This window comes from Salvelinus fontinalis, chromosome 20, assembly GCF_029448725.1.
Source record: "Salvelinus fontinalis isolate EN_2023a chromosome 20, ASM2944872v1, whole genome shotgun sequence".
In the NCBI taxonomy this organism is placed as follows: Eukaryota; Metazoa; Chordata; class Actinopteri; order Salmoniformes; family Salmonidae; genus Salvelinus; species Salvelinus fontinalis.
The window spans coordinates 1,703,778-1,729,784 of NC_074684.1; the positions used below are offsets into that span (position 1 = coordinate 1,703,778).

The 26,007-nt window shown below is 45.1% G+C and overlaps 1 protein-coding gene across 1 annotated transcript in view; it reads left to right on the forward strand.

The window, feature by feature from the left end:
• The window catches only part of LOC129817143 (forkhead box protein O3-like), a 53,610-nt gene extending 28,717 nt beyond the window's left edge, over window positions 1-24,893 (forward strand). Inside the window, exons 2-3 of the mRNA XM_055872081.1 lie at window positions 17,694-19,178; window positions 20,163-24,893. Coding sequence (XP_055728056.1) covers window positions 17,694-19,145 — 1,452 coding nt within the window. The 3' untranslated portion in view covers window positions 19,146-19,178; window positions 20,163-24,893. The remainder of the gene's footprint in view (window positions 1-17,693; window positions 19,179-20,162) is intronic.
• The last annotated feature ends 1,114 nt before the right edge of the window (window positions 24,894-26,007 follow it).

Consider the following 26,007-nt stretch of genomic DNA (forward strand, 5'->3'; position numbering starts at 1 on the left):
TTTGCCACCCATGCTCCTTATAGGACACATCACTGCACTCTATACTCCTCTGTAAACTGGTCATCTCTGTATACCCGTCGCAAGACCCACTGGTTGATGCTTATTTTTAAAACCCTCTTAGCCCTCACTTCCCCCCCATCTGAGATATCTACTGCAGCCTTCATCCTCCACATACAACACCTGTTCTGCCAGTCACTTTCTGTTAAAGATCGCCAAAGTACACACATCCCTGGGTCACTCCTCTTTTCAGTTCGCTACAGCTCGCGACTGGAACGAACTGCAACAAACACTCAAACTGGACAGTTTTATCTCAATCTTTTCATTCAAAACTTAAACATGTACACTCTTACTGACAGTTGTGGCTGCTTTGCGTGATGTGTTGTTGTCTCTACCTTCTTGCCCTTTGTGTTGTTGCCTGGGCCCAATAATGTGTTTACCATGTTTTGTGCTGCTACCATGTTGTGTTGCTACCATGTTGTTGTTTTGTTGTGTTGCTACCATGCTGTGTTGTCATGTGTTGCTGCCTTTATGTAGTGCTGTGCTGTCTCTCTTGTCGTGATGTGTGTTTTGTCCCATATTTATATTTTATATGTTTTTTATTTTTAATCCCCAGCCAGGAGGCCATTGTAAATAAATAAGAATGTGTTCTTAACTGACTTGCCTCGTTAAATAAAGGTTCAATTAAATTGAAAAAAAAACATCCATTCTCCCACATTCCGTACACAGGGATCTCTTTTGCCTCCTCCAATCAGCAACATCCAGATGGCCTTCGTGGCGTTCTTACTCCCTGTCCCCCTTAAGGCACAGCCCCCTCCTCTTGTGAAGTGCCTGAGAAGGAGTTGGTAGACTGACTCTTCGTGGCTGCTGCCTGCTGTACTGCTAAACTTTGGGAGCTGAATTATTCACACTAACCCAAATTCTCCTTGCTTCCTCTACTCCTTCTACCCCAGGCACACACGCGCACACACACACACACACACACACACACACACACACACACACACACACACACACACACACACACACACACACACACACACACACACACACACACACACACACACACACACACACACACACTTTCCCCCCTCGGTCCCTAGGCAGTACCCATGGTAGTCTAACCCAGACAGGAAAAAGACTCTTCAAGTCTGCAAATGCATACTCTCCTCACTATTTTAAATAAAAAGACCCTCATTTAGCCTCGTACATTACACTCACTTCATATAGAACGCCTCCCCCTTCCCAATAGTACATTGGGTACCGTACATTCCTGCCTGTCTGAGTCATTTGCACTAACATACACACACACACACACACACACACACACACACACACAGAGAGACAGACCCCTCCCCCAGTGTGGCTGGCGTTGTATTTTTCAGTAGGCTGGCAGGCACACACACTTAGCGCCGGGTAACTTTATCCTGACTTTACCCACTCAGTGTGTTAGTCAGCCAGAGAGTGACCCAGTTTACTGTAAAATACAACAGGGCCAGACGGCAACCGTTTACTCTGAGGCTTTATCTGTCTGACTGTTGGAAAACAAAGCAAAATAGAACAAAAGAGAGAACCCAGTCTGGACAACCAAAAGTTCACTCAGGGGTTACCGTTTACTCAGGGGTTACCATTCCAGCAACAAAGTCTATGTTGAAAGGGTGATACCTAGTCAGTTGTACAACTGAATCCATTCAACTGATATGTGTCTTCTGCATTTAACCCAACCCCTCCGAATCAGAGGTGCGGGGGGATGCCTTAGTCGACATCCATGTCATCAGCGCCCTGCTCAGGGGCAGATGTTTACCTTGTCAGCTCGGGGATTCGATCCAGCAACCTTTCGGTTACTGGCCCAATGCTCCTACCCATCAGAAGTAGTTGTCTGTAAAGCCTTCTCTCAGTCAAAAAGCTTGTCAGCTCTTTCTTTCTCTCTTTTTACACTCTTTCTTTTCAGTCTCCGGTTTACGAGGCCTTCGCACACACCTCTTTGACGCTCACTGAGCCTCAACGCTTTTCAGAGTCACCTGTCTGTCTGTCTGTCTGTCTGTCTGTCTGTCTGTCTGTCTGTGTTTTGAGAGAGAGAGAGGTAATGATCACACACACAGGCCAATGTTTAATGAAACCAACCAAAATAAAACTTGCACACCCTTAATACCTCTGCCTGCCCTGTTTGCTATGGACGATGGATGCAGATTGGAGTAGAGGAAAGGAGGGGTAGTAGGGAAGCTGCCAGTGGCAGTGTGATCCATACAGTCTATTAATAAAGGGCCAATATAAAGACAACGTGCTGTGTATGGGGAAAAGAGCTCTACTGGAGGGAGAGAGGGGGAGAGGGGCAGCAGTGTGTGTGGGCCTGCGTATGTGTGTGTGGACCTGTGTGTTCAGGAACGCAAGTGTAGCCATATGCTGTGTGTGAATGTATGTGCCGGGGTTTCATAATAACCGTGAACAGTAAGTAGTGTGTGTGTGTTGTGTGTGTCTGCATCTGCATGTGTGTTTTGTCTTGTTTGACGCAGAGTGTCACTAAGCTGTGAGTGCCTGAGAGAGCAGGGACAAAGAGAGGGATGGAGGAGAGGGCCTCCTGTGTCCCCGGTTAAGCCTCTCAATCCTGGGGAACAGAGAGACAGAATACCCCCTCATTTAGCCCTTCTACCAAGGGGTTATTAAGTTCAGTGTGTGGGTGAAGAGGGACAAATGCAGTTCCCTTGGGATACACACACACACACTAACACACACGCACCCTTTCTCAAACAAGCTCACACACATCAAGTTCAAGTTTGTTTATTTGTCATATACACATGATATACATGGAGTACACAATGCAATGAAATAACAATAAAAGCTGAATAAAAATAGGATATTTACACGTGCCGGGGGATTGTGCAATTAGATAAATCGACATTGTGCAGTAACAATAAATATGGAGTCCAGTAGCATCTGTGTGGGCTGTAGAAGTGGAGTGATATAAAAAGAGAGTGTACAGGAGAGCGGGATGGATAGACGAAGGGAGATATAAGCTGACTTGGCAGAGTGGAGCGACAACAGGAATACATGGCTTTCTCTGCCGTCATGTGGCAGTGATTAATACGCTTAGCTAAGACTCTCTCACACACACACACACAGACATATGCTCACACGCAAATGGATCCTTATAGCCTACACACATACGCATACACACTGTATATAGTACTGAAGTAGGTAATGAAGTCATGGAACAATAGCTTTGCTTCTAAGACTGGGTCTCAGAGAGAGAAGTGTGTCCTTCATCTCTTACTGATTCAGTCACATAGCCACAGGAGAGAGAGGGGGGGAGGGAGGAGAAGAGAGGAGTTAGGACGGAGGAGAGGGAATGAATGGAACAGAGGGGAGAAGGACGTGAGTGATAGGGAGATAGGTGGGAGAGAGGAGAAAATAGGGGGGGGGGGGGTTGGATGAAGATTGATGGAGATAAAGGGGGTGAGGAATTGGGAAAAGAATAGAGTAGCCACAGTCACCTCACCTCGCTGCACACGGTCACAGTAGAACAGGAAATCATGTGACCCTCTCCAGAAGGGTGTAGCCTAGGAACTAAGGAAAAGGCCCACTGTTGCTGGGACAGCAACGGGATATATGTGTGTGTGTGTGTGTGTGAATGTACAATACCGTGGATGTACAATGCTGTATGTGTGCGTGGGTGTTGCTGATCAAGGCTCGCTGTTGCAAAGTTTCCCCTCTCCCCTGCAGCTGCTCAGCTGGTGTGTGTGGGGGAGGACTGAAACTGACAGGCCTGAAAGTGCTGAGCTCAGCACACATTGAGCCTTTGCAGACAGACAGACACACACACACACACACACACACTGACACGGAGCAGAAAGTTCTTGTGCAGGGGGTGAATGTAGGTCAGGGTCAGACATGTTTGAGATTAACTGAACCAGTCAGCCATCGGTGACCCTTACGGACACTTAAAGGGATTTTTCTCCTGGCTTTGGTAATATCTTTGTTCAACTCTTCCCCGGAGTCAGATGAACTCGTGGATACCATTTTTAATGTCTCTGTGTCCAGTAAGACGAAAGAGGTAGATTCGTGAGCCAATGCTAACTAGCATTAGCGCAATGACTGGAAGTCTATGGGTATCTGCTAGCAGTATCCCTTTAACATTACAGCTGTGACATTTCACATGTACAGAGAAAGCCTCAGAACAGTCAAACCTGAGTGTGCATCAAATAAACCATCTTTCAAAGATCTGCGATGAAACTCATTCACAGAGGTAATTATTCTATGAGCCATTAGGTGTGTGCAAGAATGACAACGGCCAGATAACAAGAAGAGCACTTTTTTTGTTATGGTTAACCTCTCATTCATATAATGTCTTTACCATGTTCCTGAAAAAGATGTGCGTATAGTGGGGCAAAAAAGTATTTAGTCAGCCACCAATTGTGCAAGTTCTCCCACTTAAAAAGATGAGAGAGGCCTGTAAATTTCATCATAGGTACACTTCAACTATGACAGACAAAATGAGGGGAGAAAATCCAGAAAATCACATTGTAGGATTTTTAATGAATTTATTTGCAAATTATGGTGGAAAATAAGTATTTGGTCACCTACAAACAAACAAGATTTCTGGCTCTCACATACCTTCTTTAAGAGGCTCCTCTGTCCTCCACTCGTTACCTGTATTAATGGCACCTGTTTGAACTTGTTATCAGTATAAAAGACACCTGTCCACAACCTCAAACAGTCACACTCCAAACTCCACTATGGCCAAGACCAAAGAGCTGTCAAAGGACACCAGAAACAAAATTGTAGACCTGCACCAGGCTGGGAAGACTGAATCTGCAATAGGTAAGCAGCTTGGTTTGAAGAAATCAACTGTGGGAGCAATTATTAGGAAATGGAAGACATACAAGACCACTGATAATCCCCCTTGATCTGGGGCTCCACGCAAGATCTCACCCCGTGGGGTCAAAATGATCACAAGAACGGTGAGCAAAAATCCCAGAACCACACGGGGGGACCTAGTGAATGACCTGCAGAGAGCTGGGACCAAAGTAACAAAGCCTACCATCAGTAACACACTACGCCGCCAGGGACTCAAATCCTGCAGTGCCAGACGTGTCCCCTGCTTAAGGCAGTACATGTCCAGGCCCGTCTGAAGTTTGCTAGAGAGCATTTGGGAGATCCAGAAGAAGATTGGGAGAATGTTAAATGGTCAGATGAAATCAAAATAGAACCAAAGAACACCATACCTACTGTGAAGCATGGGGTTGGAAACATCATGCTTTGGGGCTGTTTTTCTGCAAAGGGACCAGGACGACTGATCCGTGTAAAGGAAAGAATGAATGGGGCCATGTATCGTGAGATTTTGAGTGAAAACCTCCTTCCATCAGCAAGGGCATTGAAGATGAAACGTGGCTGGGTCTTTCAGCATGACAATGATCCCAAACACACCGCCCGGGCAACGAAGGAGTGGTTTCGTAAGAAGCATTTCAAGGTCCTGGAGTGGCCTAGCCAGTCTCCAGATCTCAACCCCATAGAAAATCTTTGGAGGGAGTTGAAAGTCCATGTTGCCCAGCAACAGCCCCAAAACATCACTGCTCTAGAGGAGATCTGCATGGAGGAATGGGCCAAAATACCAGCAACAGTGTGTGAAAACCTTGTGAAGACTTACAGAACATTTTTGACCTCTGTCAATGCCAACAAAGGGTATATAACAAAGTATTGAGAAACTTTTGTTATTGACCAAATACTTATTTTCCACCATAATTTGCAAATAAATTCATTAAAAATCCTACTATGTGATTTTCTGGATTTTTTTTCTCATTTTGTCTGTCATAGTTTAAATGTACCTATGATGAAAATTACAGGCCTCTCTCATCTTTTTAAGTGGGAGAACTTGCACAATTGGTGGCTGACTAAATACTTTTTTGCCCCACTATATCTCTCAATTTGTGTGTGTGTTGCTGTAGCTCGTGTACTCTGTACGTCCAGGCTGTTTTTAGACTGAACCGGGCCCAGTAACAGTAGAGCGGAGCCCCAGGAGGAAAGCTAGCTAGGGGCCCCCAGACTAATCTCTACCAGATGAGCTGGTCCTCTAGCCTCCAGCACGGCTAAAGCATCAGAGGAACGCACCCCAAGCCCCTAAACACACACACTACACCGCTCCCAGTCAAACGCATACACTACATGTTATGTCAAAGACTGCATTCTCCTACACACTGGAGCTACACTTACCACCAGTCAAATACATACTGGTGTGCATAGAGATTTATTCATGTTTTAAATAGAGACAACTAAACTGAGGAGTTTTGGCCTACTGCCTCCAGTACTAGCTAACTGGAGGTTATACAGGTCATTGAACTGCACCAAACATCAGCATACCTTCTTCAGCTGTTGCTACCCTTCCATCTGACCTGGACAAAGAGAGCACTTGATGTAGGTGAGAGGAGAGTGTGTTACGGAAACACAGGATCAAAGAGTCCGTAACACCTCAATGTCACACACACTTGTTTTTCTATCCTTGTGGGGGAAGGGAATGGCCCCACGAGAGAGAATTCTCCCTTGTTTTACTATCTCTGTTGGGACTTTTGGGGATTTCAGGTCCCCACAAGGATAGAAGAACAAGACCACAAACACACACACAGGGAGGGATAAATCAGGGAGGGTGACATAATGAAGATGAATGGAGAGTACGTGCTGAAACGCAGAGAGGGGGTCAGAGAATGGCACTGTTGCTGAACTGTGTGTGTGTGTGTGTGTGTGTGTGTGTGTGTGTGTGTGTGTGTGTGTGTGTGTGTGTGTGTGTGTGTGTGTGTGTGTGTGTGTGTGTGTGTGTGTGTGTGTGTGTGTGTGACTGAGGCTGTATACTTTAAGTGTGTGTGTGGCTGTGTATGTTGTAGTAGGTGTGTGTGTGGGTGGGGGAGATGGCATTAACAAGGCCTAATATCCGGGAATGGTTGAAAAAAATGAGAGGACACAGAGGGGGGTGGAATGCTGTCGTTTTCGGGAAGCGGTTAGGAAATCAGAAGCGTTGCGGGGGTACGGGGAAAGGAGGGTGGTCGGTATTTAGGGAGGGGGCGCACACAGATGTGTGAAACAGCCAGGGCAGAGCAGTGTTTATAGTGGTAGTAAACTTCTAAACACATTAAAAAAACACATCCTACCTCCCCTCCCACAGACTGACTCGCTTCTTTGACCTCTGACCCCTACTACATCTCCTCACTTCTCCCTCTATTCTTCCACCTTCATTTTCTCCCTCCAAATGGTAGAGGCCCTCTCTCCTGACTAGACACACTGTACAACTCTCTCCTACTCTTCTTTTCTCTCCCTCTCCCCCTGAGATGTGCTGTAGGACTTCCTCTCTCTCCCCTTCCTCTCCCTCCCTCCTTCCTTTCAGAAACCTCACCCCCTTTCTCTCCTAATATGAAGTGCTCTCCTTCTCTCCCCTCTATCTACATCTCCCTCTCTCATACGGGAGAGTAGTCATGTAGGCATCATGCTTCTCTGAATCTGCAGAGCACACACATACACAAACACGCTCCACAGATCTCATTAATCAACTATCCATGTGGAAAAGTCCCATTACAAGTGTGTGTGCGTGCGTGTGTGTGTGTGGTTACAGTGCGAAGCTCCCGTGACGGCGTGCCTCTGATGGACTTCCCTATTCTTTTTGTTACTGCATTTATTCACATAGTTAATCATTCTCTCTCTAGACCAGTATGTTCTCTGTCTCAGTCTGTGCGTGTGTGTGTGTGTGTTCTTAGTTCACTCGTAGGCCAGGACCATCACATGATTACCCAGGCTGACTTGCAATCTGATCGAGCTCTCTATTTTTAGATGTGAAATGTTGAAATAGATGGTGTGGTGGTTAGTAAACAGGACAGGCTGTATACTCACACCACCAGCTCACGGCATGGTGCTAGATCTGGAGGTGGCACACCCTGCACACATCAGAGGTTAACAGGCTTTAAATACCGCTCTCGATATTGACTTATTTAAACACTGTGGGAGTTGTGGATGGCCACTGAGCAGATCTTGCTAAGAGAACTGTTGGATGAGCCTCATAATAGAGACATACTGTTCCAGAGACAGAATACATATATCTTTGTTCGAGTCTTTCCACATCTGAAGCAAGCCATCTGTTTGCTTTGGTGCACGTGTCTGTTGGTCTGCCTCTTTGTCTGTCTTTCTCTCCCCTCTCTCGCTTTGCTCTCTCTCTCTCCCCTCTCTCTTTCTCTCTCCCTCTCTATATCTGTGGAGGTGATCTGCAGGCTTTGTGTGTGTGTGTGTGTGTGTGTGTGTGTGTGTGTGTGTGTGTGTGTGTGTGTGTGTGTGTGTGTGTGTGTGTGTGTGTGTGTGTGTGTGTGTGTGTGTGTGTGTGTGTGTGTGTGTGTGTGTGTGTGTGTGTGTGTGTGTGTGTGTGTGTGTGTGTGTGTGCGTGCGTGCGTGTGTCCATCCTTGCGTGCATGCTTGCTTGTGTGTGTTCTTGGCAAGCATGGTAGGGCCTTGGCTGTGGGACGTTCTGTACGGGAGCTCTGGTGGTAAAGCACAGCAAGGCCAACTGTAACGTCCCGTAGTGAACTATACTGAACCGTACACTAATGAGCGCACATGATACCGTGCGTAGAGGAGCTGACTCTCAGCTTTGGGTAGATTTGAGACTCTGTGCTATACAGAAGGGATCTAAAGTAAGGGAGCTTTTTGTTTCATACGGCCTGTGTATGTTTACTGTGCTGTGTATGTTGTGAACACATTCACACACTGTAGATATTTCTGTTTATGGATGTGTGGGTGTGTGCAGTAACTCACCACAGCATAAGTCAAGCACGTTTTCAGCAACGAGGTGACTGGGATCATGAAACACACTGACCTACAGGAGGGCCACCAGGACAATGTGACAGACCATGCCTGATTTTTAGGGCTCTGATTGGTTAGATAAGGTGGGCTTGATCAGGCAACACCCCCTCTCAGGGCAGTCCTGATTGGAGGAAACGGAGGGTAAACACAGAGGTCTTTGAGCACGTGGCCTTATGTAAAACTGAGCTCAGGGCGGGATGAATGGCGGGAGAGTGGGTGTGTGTGTGCATGTATGCCTGTGTGTGACCCACACATTAGCCAGGCCTCTTAGTGGCAGGAGAATGATCCATGATTCTTAAAGGATCATGTCCTGTGGACTGTGAACAGAGAAAGGGGCCCACCCTGTTGGAGTGACAGAGACCTGTGGACAATTTGAGAGTTTCCTGTTCATGTGTACATTATATCGTGTGGGCTTATTTGTGGGTTGGACTATTGTTGTGTGAATGTAGTATATTAGTCAAATGTAATGTGCAGAGACAGAGAACGAGCGAGAGTGAGAAAATGAGGAGAAAGCCAGAATAGAGGAGTGTGACCACTTTCACAATCCTGACCTCCTGACCTCCCTGTCCAGTTTACACACACACACGCACAACCTAAACACACACAAATAAGTGGAGCGATGCCCAGCCCAGGCCGGGAAAGAGCACATTTGGTTGAATGGAATGGAATGTTCTCTTCACTCTCCAGAACTCAGGGCAGCTGGAATTGGGAGTAGTGTGTGTAGTGTGTGTGTAGTGTGTGTGTAGTGTGTGTGTAGTGTGTGTGTAGTGTGTGTGTGTGTGTGTGTGTGTGTGTGTGTGTGTGTGTGTGTGTGTGTGTGTGTGTGTGTGTGTGTGTGTGTGTGTGTGTGTGTGTGTGTGTGTGTGTGTGTGTACGTGCGTGCGTGGAGGGTTACAATATAAATAACTTTGTCCTAACTCTCCTGCCCTCTGTATCAGCGCCTGGCCTGTAGTTTATGTATAATCCACATCATGTCAAAAACGTACGGTTAGCCCCCTCTCCCTCTTTTGTCTCTCTCGCACCTTCCCTCTGTGTTATTATTATTTACTTTTACTTTAACAAGGAGTCCCATTGAGACCAAGGTCTCATCTGCAAGGGAGCCCTGCATCTTACAATTACACAAATTACACATAGGAAATACACCAGAATATTCAATAAAACACTCATAAAAAGCATGTATCTCTCCTCTCTCTCACAAACATTATTTTCCTTAATCCCTCTTTTGGAAAACTCTTTTAGATACAAATGTCAAATATATGTCAACAATCCTTCCTCCAAAGGACTATAATATGGATTACATTTTGTGAAAATCCCCCAAATCATGGGCTTTTCTTTGACTGGTCTTTGTGAGGAATCGTGTGTGTGTGTTTTACCTGTTGTTGGTGACGCTTTTTGTTATTAGCCTGCAGACCTAAGAGGACCAGTCCTGCATCTCTCTCTCCTTATACAGTCGTGGCCAAACGTTTTGAGAATGACACAGATATTATTTTCCACAAAGTTTGCTGCTTCAGTGTCTTTAGATCTTCTTATCAGATGTTACTATGGAATACTGAAGTATAATTACAAACATTTCATAAGTGTCAAAGGCTTTTTATTGACAATTACATAAAGTTGATGCAAAGAGTCAATATTTGCAGTGTTGACCCTTCTTTTTCAAGACCTCTGCAATCCACCCTGGCATGCTGTCAATTAACTTCTGGGCCACATCCTGATTGATGGCAGCCCACTCTTGCATAATCAATGGTTGGAGTTTGTCAGAATTGGTGGGTTTTTGTTTGTCCACCCGCCTCTTGAGGATTGACCACAAGTTCTCAATGGGATTAAGGTCAGGGGAGTTTCCTGGCCATGGACCAAAATATCGATGTTTTGTTCCCCGAGCCACTTAGTTATCACTTTTGCCAAATGGAAAGGTGCTCCATCATGCTGGAAAAAGCATTGTTCATCACCAAACTGTTCCTGGATGGTTGGGAGAAGTTGCTCTCGGAGGATGTGTTGGTACCATTCTTTATTCATGGTTGTGTTCTTAGGCAAAATTGTGAGTGAGCCCACTCCCTTGGCTGAGAAGCAACCCCACACATGAATGGTCTCAGGAGGCTTTACTGTTGGCATGACACAGGACTGATGTTAGCGCTCACCTTGTCTTCTCCTGACAAGCTTTTTCCGGATGCCCCAAACAATCAGAAAGGGGATTCATCAGAGAAAATGACTTTACTCCAGTCCTCAGCAGTACAATCCCTGTACCTTTTGCAGAATATCAGTCTGTCCCTGATGTTTTTCCTGGAGAGAAGTGGCTTCTTTGCTGCCCTAAGTCTTCGCCTCACTGTGCGTGCAGATGCACTCACACCTGCCTGCTGCCATTCCTGAGCAAGCTCTGTACTGGTGGTGCCCCGATCCCACAGCTGAATCAACTTTAGGAGACGGTCCTGGCGCTTGCTGGACTTTCTTGGGCGCCCTGAAGCCTTCTTCACAACAATTGATCCGCTCACCTTGAAGTTCTTGATGATCCGGTAAATGGATGATTTAGGTGCAATCTTACAGGCAGCAATATCCTTGCCTGTGAAGCCCTTTTTTGTGCAAAGCAATGATGATGGCACATGTTACCTTGCAGGTAACCATGGTTGACAGAGGAAGAACAATGGTTCCAAGCACCACCCTCCTTTTGAAGCTTCCAGTCTGTTATTCGAACTCAATCAGCCTGACAGAGTGATCTCCAGCCTTGTCCTCGTCAACACTCACACCTGTGTTAACGAGAGAATCACTGACATGATATCAGCTGGTCCTTTTGTGGCAGGGCTGAAATTCAGTGGAAATGTTTTTGTGGGATTCAGTTCATTTGCATGGCAAAGAGGGACTTTGCAATTAATTGCAATTCATCTGATCACTCTTCATAACATTCTGGCGTATTTGCAAATTGTCATCATACAAACTGAGGCAGCAGACTTTGTGAAAATTTATATTTGGGTCATTCTCAAAACGTTTGGTCACGACTGTAGAGTGATTGATATCGTTTTATTACTTAAGTACAGTATGTGTGTTTGCCCCAACGGTGGTCAATGTTGACATAAGACTCAGATTAGATATGGTTTACATGGGAGTGTCTGTCTGTCTGTCTGTCTGTCTGTCTGTCTGTCTGTCTGTCTGTCTGTGGCTCAGATCACTGAACCCAAGCAATCAGTGCTGACAGAGCAGGTCTGGAGGCGGAGTAATGGTGTAAGAGGAGCTACCAACGACCTCAGTGCACTCTCACCTTTGACCCCGCCCAGCCTCCCAGCCTGATGTTCACCTCACAACCTGGACACTTCCTGTCATACAGGGTGTGAAGAGCTCTCGGTCTGTGTGTGTGTGTGCATGTGTTAGATAACCTCGGAGGGTAGGGCAGGTCTTTTAGGAAAGAGATAGCACTACCCCCTGTGGCTGAAGGCATGGTTCAGGCTTGGCTTGAACCAGTAAAGCAGGGGAGGAGAAGGGAAGGTGGGGGGGGGGGGTTAGAATAGTGGATAGGCGGGGAGGTGTAGAGAGATTGGAGGCCGGCAGAGACATTTAGGACAGGACAGACCGCTCATCCTTTTCTTCCAAGTTACAGATGAGGCCAGAATGACCCAGGCTATCCTGTCAGACCACAGTGATATATGAGGCTTAGCTGGGTGATGAAACCAACTTGAACAACTCCTAGTGGTAGATACTGTAGAGCTCAGTATTACTAGAATATCTCTATCTCATACAAGCCTCTTAAAAATGGTGTGTGTGTGTGTGTGTGTGTGTGTGTGTGTGTGTGTGTGTGTGTGTGTGTGTGTGTGTGTGTGTGTGTGTGTGTGTGTGTGTGTGTGTGTGTGTGTGTGTGTGTGTGTGTGTGTGTGTGTGTGTGTAGATTCCTATCGTAGTTGCTGACAGTGATGAATTGTTCCCACATGTTGCTGATGGACAAAAAGTCCTCTGTGCTCTGGCTGCAGCTGGTGTCCACATACATTACATACATACATACATACATACATACATACATAACAATCTGTCAGTTCAACATTAGCTACGGCGCAGGCATGGAAGGAGAGGAATAACAGTGTAGCTATCCCTGGGACGAGATGACAACTGAGGAGATGTAGAGAGCTGTGTGTGTGTTCAAGGCCATGAGCGTTTGTTAGCATTGTGTATACATGTGCAGTCATACATTGTATTTATGCGTCTTGCCAGTAGTAGGGATAAAGGGTGTATTTGTGTAGTTAGTTTAGGTGTGTGTGTGTGTGTGTGTGTGTGTGTGTGTGTGTGTGTGTGTGTGTGTGTGTGTGTGTGTGTGTGTGTGTGTGTGTGTGTGTGTGTATAAGAGAGAGAGAGAGAGAGACAAAGAGTTAGAGAGATATGAATCAGAGCTACTGTCTCATTTTTCTTAATGGTCTTTGGGAATAACCCAGAGGACCAAGTGTAGTGAGTATACTGTACTCTCACTGCAGTGTCGCAAGCACACAGACACACACACAAACCACACACTTACATACACACATTACACCCTCTCTTAACAATTACTTTTTAGTGGTACAGAAAAGAGAGGGGGGGAATAGAGGACATATTAAAGAGTTCCAGTGTTGGGAGAGAAGGAGTGAGAATGTATTAAGTGTCAGGAGCTGGCAGATATATGTTTACAGGGGGAGAGAACCTCAGAGATTCCATTCACTCTGTTCCCTCTCTTTTCTTCCCTCACTTGCTCCCTCTCCCTCTCGCTCCCTCCATAGATGTTATCCCCCCTCTCTGCTCACACCCCCACCCTCTTTATAATTTGATGTATCTAGTTATTTCAAGAATTCTTTAAGCGTTCTTCCTTCATTCATTTAGCTCGTAGCAGCTGTAAACAGTTAGTGTGGGAGTGTGTAGGTTCTGGGGCTGTTTGTTTTTAGCTGCTGTAATTAAGCAGCCTTACGTCATGCCTCTGGAGATGCTGCCTGGCTGGCTGGCTGGCTGTAAACACTGGTTTCTTGGTATCTCTCCTCATCTTACTTCATAGGACAGACCTACACGCACATATACACACCGTGGCCAAAGTATTGCCTACGACTTAGTAAAACAACATACTGTGTACTAACAGTACATACTATTGAGAACTTACCGTTTAGCAAAAATGTATGCAGTAAGCAACAAATGTCAACATGCCACTCATCCATACTGAGAAGGCGTCATCTAATGCGCAATCGTGCTCGTTCCCTGCTATTCGTTCGTTTGTCAAAAACACGGTTGGTGTGAAAAGACAATTCTCTCCCTCAATAGTGTGCAATGCATTCTACTAGATGAAAAGCCGAAATGAATGTGACATCCTGGCATTTAAAGCACACTCAGTACCGCTATTGCCCTCACACACAACTCTCAAAGGCAACGTTACACACAACGTTACACATTTTCCCGAACAGAATAACAATCCAATCCACATTGTCAGTGTACGGTAAGAGAGGAAGGGAAAGAGGAGATTGGTTGGGGGAAACAATATTTGGATTCCCACAAAAAAAAAAAACGACTTTGGCTCGCTCAGATTTCATACCCAATAATCTATTCTGTTTTGGGGCAGAGAAAAAACATGCAAAGATATAATATGAAAGAAATGTATGTTTTGGATGGTGTTTAGGTTGTTCATATCTATGGATATATGTGACTCACCACCTAGATTCGGTATTATGTAGCAAAATTTGAAATATTTTCTACATTGGATAAAAGTAGAGACTCACGGCTAACAAATTGTATATTTTGCATTGCATTTTTGAGGAACAATGGGAAAGTAATTCTGCTTTGAAATTGATAAACTTGTAAACTCACTTTTGAGAAAATGGCCTATGAATGTTTTGGTATTGTAACGTTCGTCTGGTGGTGTATTAACGGACCAAGGCGCAGCGGGTGATGAATACATACTGACTTTAATTGAACAGACGAAAACACTGACAAAACACTAGAACAAACTACAAAACAATAAACAAAGGCAACAGACCTGAAACAAACGAACTTACATATAGACGAAGGACGCAAGAACAGGAACAGACTACCTAAAACGAACGAACAAACGAAACAGTCCCATGTGGATTACACAGACACAGGAACAATCACCCACCAACAAACAGTGAGAACAACCTACCTTAATATGACTCTCAATCAGAGGAAATGAAAACCACCTGCCTCTAATTGAGAGCCATACCAGGCAACCCATTAACCCAACATAGAAAACACATAACATAGACTACCCACCCAAACTCACGCCCTGACCAATTAAACACATACCAAACAACAGAAAACAGGTCAGGAATGTGACAGGTATCTAGTGAAGAGCTCTTCTTTGTCTACACCCATTCAGCATCGTTCACACCCTTTTAAGCTTTAGATCCACCCATCTCGTTTCGCTCTCGGAGCGCACACTTGCCGCTCTGACCGATGATTTGTTTACCTCTGGATAACATGAAAACAGCCTGACGAGCTCTGCTGGCAACAATTTCATTATGCTTTTTTGCCGACATTTACTGACACCGGCCATATTCAACGAGTGTTGTACACTTTAGCTTAAGACATGTAGCTAGCTAACATTAGGCTCTAACTAGCAAAGCAAACGGTTCTGGGATACGAATAATAACGTCATAAACGTAACTGTAGCTAGCTATCTTACCCGTATACATCATCATGCATGATGGACGCGTCTCCCTGTCACGGAAGCCATGTCACGGTTGCCCTTAGTTTGAAGATGTAATCCGGAGACAGTTGTTTTCTCCATCTCTTTAGCTATCATACTCAAATTCCATAGATTTCGAAACTCAATCCTCCAGAAAGTGGAGAGCAACACTCATGCAGCTCCACTACACTATACATGTTTTAAAAAGCTGTGTTCGACAGGATTACCAACACAGACTGACGAGCTCACATAGACAGAACCTGCTATATGGCAGACCAATCTGAACTCCTCTCTTGGCATGTCCAGCCCACTCATTATCTCAGCCAATCATGGCTAGCGGGAACGTTGCAGGATTTTTCTGTGGCTAAACTAACTACACTCGTAATTTAACAATTGTATTCGTATTTACAGATGGCATACAAGTTTGTTATTAAGGCACATGAAAGTTCACATGTTCCAAAAGGCATTTCTGCCACAAAAAAAACGCACTTTGATTTAAAAATAAAATGTAAACGTTCAAATGGCTCTCCTGTGAAGTCGTGACTTGCGAGATACGCCTAGTTTCCTGAAACGGGTCACATATCAAAACCCCAGTCTCTCTCAGGGCCCATAGAGAACCATATGTTTGGAAAGAAACTGGAAAGAGGCATGGATGAATTTCCATTGCAGTACCTCAATGTGTTCAGTTCTTTTGGGTCACCTTCCCTATTTATAATCAGTAAAATGACCTCGATTTTTGTGTGTTGAAACATGTTTGGTATAAAACGTACTGTTTGTGGAGTAACCACGCAGAGCCATCACTCTATGTGTAAGCCACACATAACACACACCATTAAGTAGTTACGTCCATTCATCCTGTGTGTAGAGGATGTAACCAATAGACCAGTAGAGTCTGGAGCTTTGTTCTTGCACAGTCTTCCCTTGTCCGGTGATGATATGTGAGGTTAGAGAGTGTGTGTTCATTACTCCATCATAAACGGGCCATGGTACTGTATATGAAAGCATGTCAGCTGAAGCATCCACATGGCCACGGATAGATGGGTGTTATCTTGTGTGTGTGTGTGTGTGGCGCGATGGACATGTGGATGCTGTGAGTGGTATGGTATTACAGTTCCTTTAATTGTACTGGTACCATTATGAAATTATAATCTTGTGAGCAAAACATTTTAGCGGCCCCCCCCTCATGACAGCAAAGAACATTTACATTTTTAAAGTTCATTTCATGTAATTCTACTCATTTTGCCATGGGGTGGAGAGAAAATGTTGCCGTTTTACAGCTAATTTCCTGCAATTCTACATATTTTGCCATAGGGTGGAGGAAAATGTTTGCCGTTTTTAATATGATAGCTGATGATCAATGGGCCCCACCGTGGTCGATAAATCGACCATCCTTACTGTAAGATTAGATAGCTGGCCGCTAGACTAACTTACCAATTAGCTGATATGGGCTAATTAAGTGACTGCTGATGCACGGCCACATTTAGAAATTGCACCTTGTGTATTATATTATTCTAACTCTCAACAGTAAGTTGAGACCCCGACTGAGTTCCCTGAGTTATTAAAATTATTATAATTATTTTTTTTATTGGTCCACAGGGTGCCAGTTGCCCATCCCTGATGTAGGCTTATCCCTGCTATAAAAACAAACTGTTTGAGTATTTGATGGTGAATAAGCACAACCTGCTGTGTGTCTCGCAACTCTGTTCTGAACATGAAGGAGCCTGTCTCAGATCAATACACACCAGCGATGACTCACAATCCCCCTGCCAAGTACGCACACACACTTCAAAACCTGCCTGTTATGTAATGTCGTGGCGGGGGTCCCTTTTGTGTGTGTGTGTAGGATTAATGATAGAGCACACTAAGTCACACACACACTACAATGGGAGCAATAGGAACATCAACGCTAATTGTTGCTGCATGTTATTCATGTGTTGCTATCTGTGGCGTTCCATTCAGCAGGGAATGAACAGTCAACGCTTTATTCCTCTAGCAGCGCTAGTCTCAAAGAACATTGAGTACAAACTCAATGGGTGGTTTATAAATCAATGTTCCTGGACTTAGTGAACATGATTCATACGATCATTGATTGGAAAATGAAAAAGAATATGAATACTCAATACTGATTACATGCATTGTTTGCTTAATTACTTTTCAATGATTTTGAGCACTGTAGTGGACGCTCTAACACTCTCTCTCTCTCTCTCTCTCTCTCTCTTTTCTATCTCTCTGACAGAACTCCATCCGGCACAACCTCTCCCTCCACAGTCGTTTCATCCGTGTCCAGAACGAGGGAACGGGAAAGAGTTCCTGGTGGATGATAAATCCGGAGGGAGGAAAAGGTGGGAAGGCCCCCCGGCGCCGTGCTGTCTCCATGGACAACAGCAACAAATACACCAAGTCTGCCCGCGGCCGCGCAGCCAAGAAGAAGGCGGCCCTGCAGGCAGTGGCGGCAGGCGAGGGGAGCGGAGACAGCCCCTCAGGGCTTTCCAAGTGGCCGGGCAGCCCCACATCACGGAGCAGTGAGGACCTGGATGCCTGGACAGACTTCCGCTCACGCACCAACTCCAACGCCAGCACGCTGAGCGGGCGCCTCTCGCCCATCCTGGCCAACCCAGAGTTGGACGAGGTGCCGGACGATGAACCGCCGCTGTCGCCCATGCTATACTCCAGCCCTGGCAGGGCGCTGTCGCCCGGGAACCCCCCCACGCCCAATGGGAAGGCAGTGCCCGCAGAGCTGCCTCGTTTGGCAGACCTGGCAGGAACCATGAACCTGAACGACGGGCTGGCGGATGCCCTGATGGATGAGCTGCTGGATAACATTACTCTGGCCCCCAACCCAACCGGACCGACCGCCCAGAGAGGATCCACCGGGTTCAGCTTTGGCTCCAAGCCTGCCGGGCTGGGTTCCACCTCCTTAGCCGCCTCTCCCTCCGCTGCATCCCCCTCTAATGGTGCAAGCAGCGGCGGCTACAATAATTCCATCTTCGGGCCTCTCGCAGCGGGTTCCTCTCTGCGGCCTGCCCCCATGCAGACCATCCAGGAGAATAAGCAGACGTCCTTCTCCTGCATCTCCCACTTCGGCAGCCAGACCTTGCAGGACCTTCTCAACTCAGAGGGCCACAGCCACAGCGACGTCATGATGACCCAGTCCGATCCGCTGATGTCACAGGCCAGCGCCGCCGCCGTCATCTCCCAGAACTCCCGGCGAGGCCTCATGCTCTGCAGCGACCCCATGATGACCTTTGGGACCACGGTTGCTGGACAGGGAGGGCAGGGAGGTCTCTTGCACCCCCACAACCACAACCAGGGCTCCCTGAGGACCCTGAACGGGGGTCTGAGCCTGAACAACGAGGCCAACATCAAGCAGCAGCTCCTGCATTCTCCACTGAGACTTGGATCCAACGGCTCCTCTATGATGCAGATTGATTCGTCTCTCTTCCTGAACGGGAGCGCTGGTGGCAGTGGTGGGATCTGCTCGCTAGGCCCCGACCGCTTTCCCACTGACCTGGACTTGGACATGTTTAATGGGAGCCTGGAGTGTGACATGGAGTCCATCATCAGAAACGAGCTGATGGACGCAGATGGCCTGGACTTTAACTTTGAGTCTCTGGCCAACCTGAACGGAGCCAACCTTGGCAGCTTCACCAGCACCAAGCAGGGACCTCAGAACTGGGTCCCTGGCTGAGAGAGAGGACTCGCTCTGGAGGTGGCGGAGCAGGTCAGAGTCCATGTCACTGTCTGTGTACATCTGGGACTGCCATTCGTGCCAGAGAGAGAGAATATGTGATTTTATGTCTGTTTTTAGCTGTCTAGCAGAGAATAGTGAAAGCATGTTTATCGATTTGTCATGTTCCTTCTTGAAAGTAATTTTGGACTGTGTCGCTTGGATTACTGTTTCAGCTACGACCCAGCAAAAAACCACCCCATTGACCCAGTGTATTCGGTGGGCAAGGTGGGAACAGGCTAAACCACACAATGCCCACACCAGCCCAACACAGGCTAGCCTACACCAGCCCAACACGGGCCAGCCCTCACCAAACCCAACATGGGCTAGCCCACACCAGCCCTACATGGGCTAGCCTACACCAGCCCAACACAGGCTAGCCCACACAGGTGGCTAGCCCACACAGTTATTAAATTGTAATAAATAAATAATAATTTAATAAATCCCTTTTAAATAGAATAAGTGCATCGGCAGTCCAATATTTATGCCTGCATTGGGCCCACGTAGTGCCAATTTAGACATGTTTTCTGGGAAGAGATGGGCTTACTTCAGGCAAAGTGAGGGGTGCCTTCACCAGATATGGGCCACCCACCTTGGGCCTCACTGGGAAAATACCTTGGGGGCCAACATGGAGCCGATGAGCAAAGGCTCATTGGCCCAATGTGGGAAGTCTTGCGTAATTGGTCAGACACTCAATTAAGTTCTGGGTCCATACGTGTTAAGAGAAGAGATCACAAGAACAAGTATCAGAACTGGAACAAAAAGCTCCACTCTCTCTCTTTACACCACACTTTATCTACGGTACCATTTATGTTAACATAGTATGTCCACAAGAAATTTACATGGGGCCAATATTTGGGCCCACATAGTGCCAATTTGGACATTTTTGCTGGGTAATAATCTGATATTGAATTATGATTATAAATGAATCCCATTCACTCAGATCTGATGTAATTTCCCATATCTCCCTCTCTCCAGGTCCCAACTGTAAAGCATGAGAAGATCAGACACAAAATGTCCTTTTTGCCAAACCTGCCATCAGCACAACGTGGAATAAAAACCCCTCTGTTTACACAAGACCTCCTCTAGAGAAACCTAACTTTGCTCCCACTCTGACCAACCATGAATGATTTCAAAGACACAGACTCAAGACTCTACTGTCAGTTACTCAAAGCCTCCTGCAAAACAAATAAATAAATAAAAAAAACTATGTGAAATCGTCACGACAAGCTCATCTCAGAATTATGCAATCTTCCTTTGAGAAAATACCAGTCAGGTCAAAATGAATTGTAAAGATTTCAGAGAGAGAGAGAGACTGTGTTTTGTTTATCTGAAGGGGTTTTGGGATGGGAAACCAGGACATGTGGCAAGCAAGGTTGTAATGTACAGTGAAGTAATTCCTGTTCGAAAAATGACAAAAGATAAACAAAAACAAAAGTAATGTTGTGTGAAATCTAATATAGTAGTTTCTGGGGTGAGTTATCTTGAAAATCTTCCCTCTGTTTTCACTCAGTGATTTTAAATGTTTAATGTTTGTTTTAAATTCCTGTTTTATCATCATCACTGTATCTGCACCACACATGTTTGTGTAAAAAAAAGTATTGATTCAATTGAAGGAAGGAGACAATATCTGCATTTAGAATAGCGACAACACACACACGTTACACACACACACACACCTCCCAAAATGACAAGACTCCATAGCCCCTTAGGAGTGATGGTGACAAACATAACGCCATGCACTTCAGGTTTTGTTGTTTTCATTTTACATGAGTTTGATTAGTCCCAGTTTTAAAATTACTTATAATAATGATGTACAATTATCCTTAGCCAAATACTATACAGAGAGATTGGTATCGTTTGTGTGTATCTACAGTTGAAGTCGGAAGTTTACAGACACCTTAGGCAAATACATTTAAACTCAGTTCTTCACAATTCCTGACATTTAATCTGAGTAAACATTCCCTGTCTTAGGTCAGTTAGGATCACCACTGTATTTTAAGAATGTGAAATGTCAGAATAATAGTAGAGAGAATGATTTATTTCAGCTTTTATTTTCTTTCATCACTTTCCCAGTGGGTCAGAAACTTACTTAAACTCAATTAGTATTTGGTAGCATTGCCTTTAAATTTTTTAACTTGGGTCAAATGTTTCGGGTAGCCTTCCACAAGCTTCTCACAATAAGTTGGGTGAATTTTGGCCCATTCCTCCTGACAGAGCTGGTGTAACTGAGTCAGGTTTGTAGGCCTCCTTGCTCACACACGTTTTTTCAGTCTGCCCACATATAGGATTGAGGTCAGGGTTTTGTGATGGCCACTCCAATACCTTGACTTTGTAGTCCTTAAGCCATTTTGTCACAACTTGGAGTCATTGTCCATTTGGAAGACCCATTTGCGACCAAGCTTAAACTTCCTGACTGATGTCTTAAGATGTTGCTTCAATATATCCACATAATTTTACCTCCTCATGATACCATCTATTTTGTGAAGTGCACCAGTCCCTCCTGCAGCAAAGCACCCCCACAACATGATGCTGCCACCCCCGTGCTTCACGGTTGGGATGTTGTTCTTCGGCTTGCAAGCCCCCCCCCCTTTTCCTCCAAACATAACGATGGTCATTATGACCAAACAGTTCTATTTTTGTTTCATCAGACCAGAGGACATTTCTCCAAAAAGTATGATCTTCGTCCCCATGTGCAGTTGCAAACCGTAGTCTGGCTTTTTTATGGCGGTTTTGGAGCAGTGCCTTCTTCCTTTCTGAGCGGCCTTTCAGGTTATGTCGATATAGGACTTGTTTTACTGTGGATATAGATACTTTTGTACCTGTTTCCTCCAGCATCTTTACAAGGTCCTTTGCTGTTGTTCTGGGATTGATTTGCACTTTTCACACCAAAGTACGTGTTCATCTCTAACGCGTCTCCTTCCTGATCGGTATGACGGCTGCGTGGTCCCATGGTGTTTATACTTGCGTACTATTGTTTGTACAGATGAACGTGGTACCTTGAGGCGTTTGGAAATTGCTCCCAAGGATGAACCAGAGTTGTGGAGGTCTACAATTATTTTTCTGAGGTCTTGGCTGATTTCTTTTGATTTTCCCATGATGTCAAGCAAAGATGAACTGAGTTTGAAGGAAGGCCTTGAAATACATCCACAGGTACACCTCCAATTGACTCAAATGATGTCAATTAGCCTATCAGAAGCTTCTAAAGCCATGACATAATTTTCTGGAATTTTCCAAGCTGTTTAAAGGCACAGTCAACTTAGTGTATGTACACTTCTGACCCACTGGAATTGTGATACAGTGAGTTATAAGTGGAATAATTTGTCTGTAAACAATTGTTGGAAAAATAACTTGTGTCATGCACAAAGTAGATGTCCTAACCGACTTGCCAAAACTATAGTTTGTTAACAAGACATTTGTGGAGTGGTTGAAAAACGAGTTTAAATGACTCCAATCTAAGTGTATGTAAACTTCTGACTTTGACTGTAACTGTAACAAAAAAAAAAGGAGAAAAAAAAAGAGTAATCTGTCATGGATCTATGTAAAGTACACTGCAGTGGAACCTTCAAGTTAAAGGAGGAGCCGAGGAGGAGGGGGGAGTTTAGCAGTTATTTCTTAGCTAATTGGAAGGTTGCATCTAGGACGTGTAGTACAGCATATGTAGCCAAAATGAATACCTATGTTCTTGCGTTGTGTACATTTACACACCATAACAGGTGCTATGATGTACACAGTGTTTGGGTCCAGGCCCTAGCGATCCGTGCGTTTTACCTACGCGGCCTGCTGAGTCGTAGCCGTAGAAGTAGCAACAGCAGGGTGGCGCTGAGAGGCCAGGAGGTTGTACAGTCAGGCTCCACCCCCTCTGGCAGCCATTTTGTTTTTATTGAGCAAAACAATAAGCTATCTGTGTATATTGCCAAATTACTTGAAACATGTACATGTAGGTGATGCTGGCAGCCAAATTCACAACACACACACATAGCGAAAAATAAGAGCAGGGATATGTGTTTTAGCTCTGCTTGTTGTTTCGTTGTGGGCATGAGGGGCATGTTATTATCTGCATATACCATCACTCAGGGGGAAGAGGGAGCTAGCCCATGCCTAACATTACCCCAGGTCACATGGTAGGACACGCAACAACATGTCCTTTGTTGGCAAAATGTACTGCTTGTGTCGTGAACCTGTAACCTGTGAACTATGACCTTTCAAGAGGAAGAGGAAAATCTTCACTTGGTCCTGTCATTTCATTTTTTTGTCATCGTAGTTTTTTCTTCTCATGTGGAGTTCATGATGCGCGCACACCCACACCCCTCACAGACACACCTGGTGCTCCTACAGGTCTCTCCTGTAACACCTGAGTGTGTGTTCGTGTGTGTGTGACTGTAGACTTTTATCTACATTTTTGATTTTATCTCACAAGGATATGTTATCCTTCGTTATCCTTCATGGCGCATACAGCACCCCCTCTGTATGCATGTACTGTATTATGCATTATGAATTGTGTGAAATGCATCTATATGCTCAGTTTATGTCCTTATATACTCATGTAGTACTTGGCCCTTGGTTTTTTGTGATGCCTCGGAAGGTAGAGTTGAAGAAAGAACTTTACATTACTTGCCGGGTGGGAGGGAAGACACTACGCTAGTATTAGCAATGCTTTTGTTGAACCAGATAGAGAACCAGGAAACCATTATTGTAGCAGCATCTGGGCCGCTGGTACCCCTTCTGTGTCTGGGGTAGTTACTCAGAGAGTTGCCCTGGCCTGTCTCTCCTGTAAAATAGTGTACAAACAAACCAACGTGTGTATGTATGTCCGTCACCCGGAGGCTGAGGCAGGGGAGTGTTTGTGCATGACTGGGTAGGTGATCTACTGTAGCAGTGCTACCTGAAATTTGGTGCATGACCCCCCAACCCCTAACTGCTTCTTTACAGCCCCCACCCCTTCACTGAAGTTCTACACCAGTGGTGCACTCAGCTCTCTCAGTATGGGGAGAATCTCTATGAGTCTGAGTAGATCCCCCTAAACTTAAAATCTTCTAACCACATTGTTTTCTGGAACCTGTGACTTCCAACAAACCTAGAACTTCTATGACTCCTCACTGCACCTTAACCCTTATAGAAATGCCCCTGTGTTATCGTGTACAGACAGACAGAGAAGGGGAGAAAGAACCCAGTCAGCCCAGAACAGATGTTCCACAAATGCATTCTTTGCTACTGCGTTTAGCCCCATAATGATGGCACATGCCATCCAAACCCAGTATTACCAGGCTGTATCACATCCTGCCGTGATTGGGAGTCGCATGGAGCGGCATCCGCGTTTGGCCGGGGTAGGCCGTCATTGTAAATAAGAATTTGTTTTTAACTGACTTGCCTAGTTAAAGAAAGATTAAAGATAATGATAATTACCCCCATGTCCGGAATAAAAAGACAGAAGTGCCACTAGTTACTCTTTCAGTCATGACACAAGCCCCCCGTTCTTCTAAGCTCTTCTTGATCCTAGAACCTTCTGCACATCATTAGCCCCGCCCCTCACCTGCCATGCAGTCACCTATGACCGCTGCTCTTTGACCCCTGTAGTACACTCGCTTCTTCTCGACGATGTTGATGTTAGTGGGTATTTTTCCTGTGTATTCCATTTTGAATTGTAATCTAGTTTGTATAACAAATGGTGCGCATGTAAATAAACCTTGGTGAAGCTCCACACTCTAACTGGTTCCAGAAGTGCTCATTTTCTTTATGACATGTTTTGGGTTTACTGAACATGCACAGAGGATTATAGAATTTATTCAAATGTACAACTATACGTGAGTGTGCCATTTATTGGTTGTTAGAAATTAGAACGAATAGGTAATACATTGGTTATTAATAGTTACTATTAATAAAACCTTAAGTACACTTGGACATGGGATGGGTACTTTTCCATAATTATTGCGTAACAGGGAGAAGAGGATGTAGAGAACATATTTGGTGTAGTAATGTTGCTCGTAAACACTTTGTAAACACAGCCCAAATCTCCCTCACGCAACCCCCCGACCACCCCACACACAATGCCTGCCACCTCCCCAAGGTAAGGTTTCGGTCAGCTGGCTAACTAAGAAAGGCCAGTATTTCAGCTATGAGGCCAGAGGTGAGTTAGTTTAGTTCAATAGAAATGCCCTGAAGCAATGTTCCCTTTAATTGTTTTCATCACTGAGCAAATTTCAGGTCTGCTGAGTGCAAACTTCCGGCACACGTTCACTGTGAATACTGAGGCTGTACCCGCTTTAAGTTAGTTTTAACAGTGGTCAAGTAGGCTACTGTGGCAATTTGATTGTAATGTAGGCCTAACATAGGGGCCTACCATCAAAAACAATGGAGAAAATGCATCCAATAACATTTTAACATGGAAATAGCTGTTCTATTTTTCAGCCTACAGTAGCAGCCAATGTGTTCAATGTAGGCTTACATTCCAAAAACATGCAGGGCTTGACTTTAACCTGTTTATCCACCTGTCCTTCAGACAACGAGGTGACTGAAAATGTTGTTGTGTTGTTTGATGCAAAATAAATACTTTACAAAATAAAATGCATTATTATTCCCATACCATTATTACAGAGAAGCAGACTAAGCATACTACCCTCTGCATGTTGGCTACTTAGCTTATTCAAGCCTGTCTCAAAATATAACACTGCCCTTTTAAGACAAAACAAAGCTCTTTACCTGACTTGCTGTCTAGAATGTCTAGAAATGCACACGCTTTGTTCTCTTGTAGGAATCAATCACTTCCCCACTGCTGACTACAAATTATTTATAACTGGGCTAATAACTCATTAAACAAGGTCTA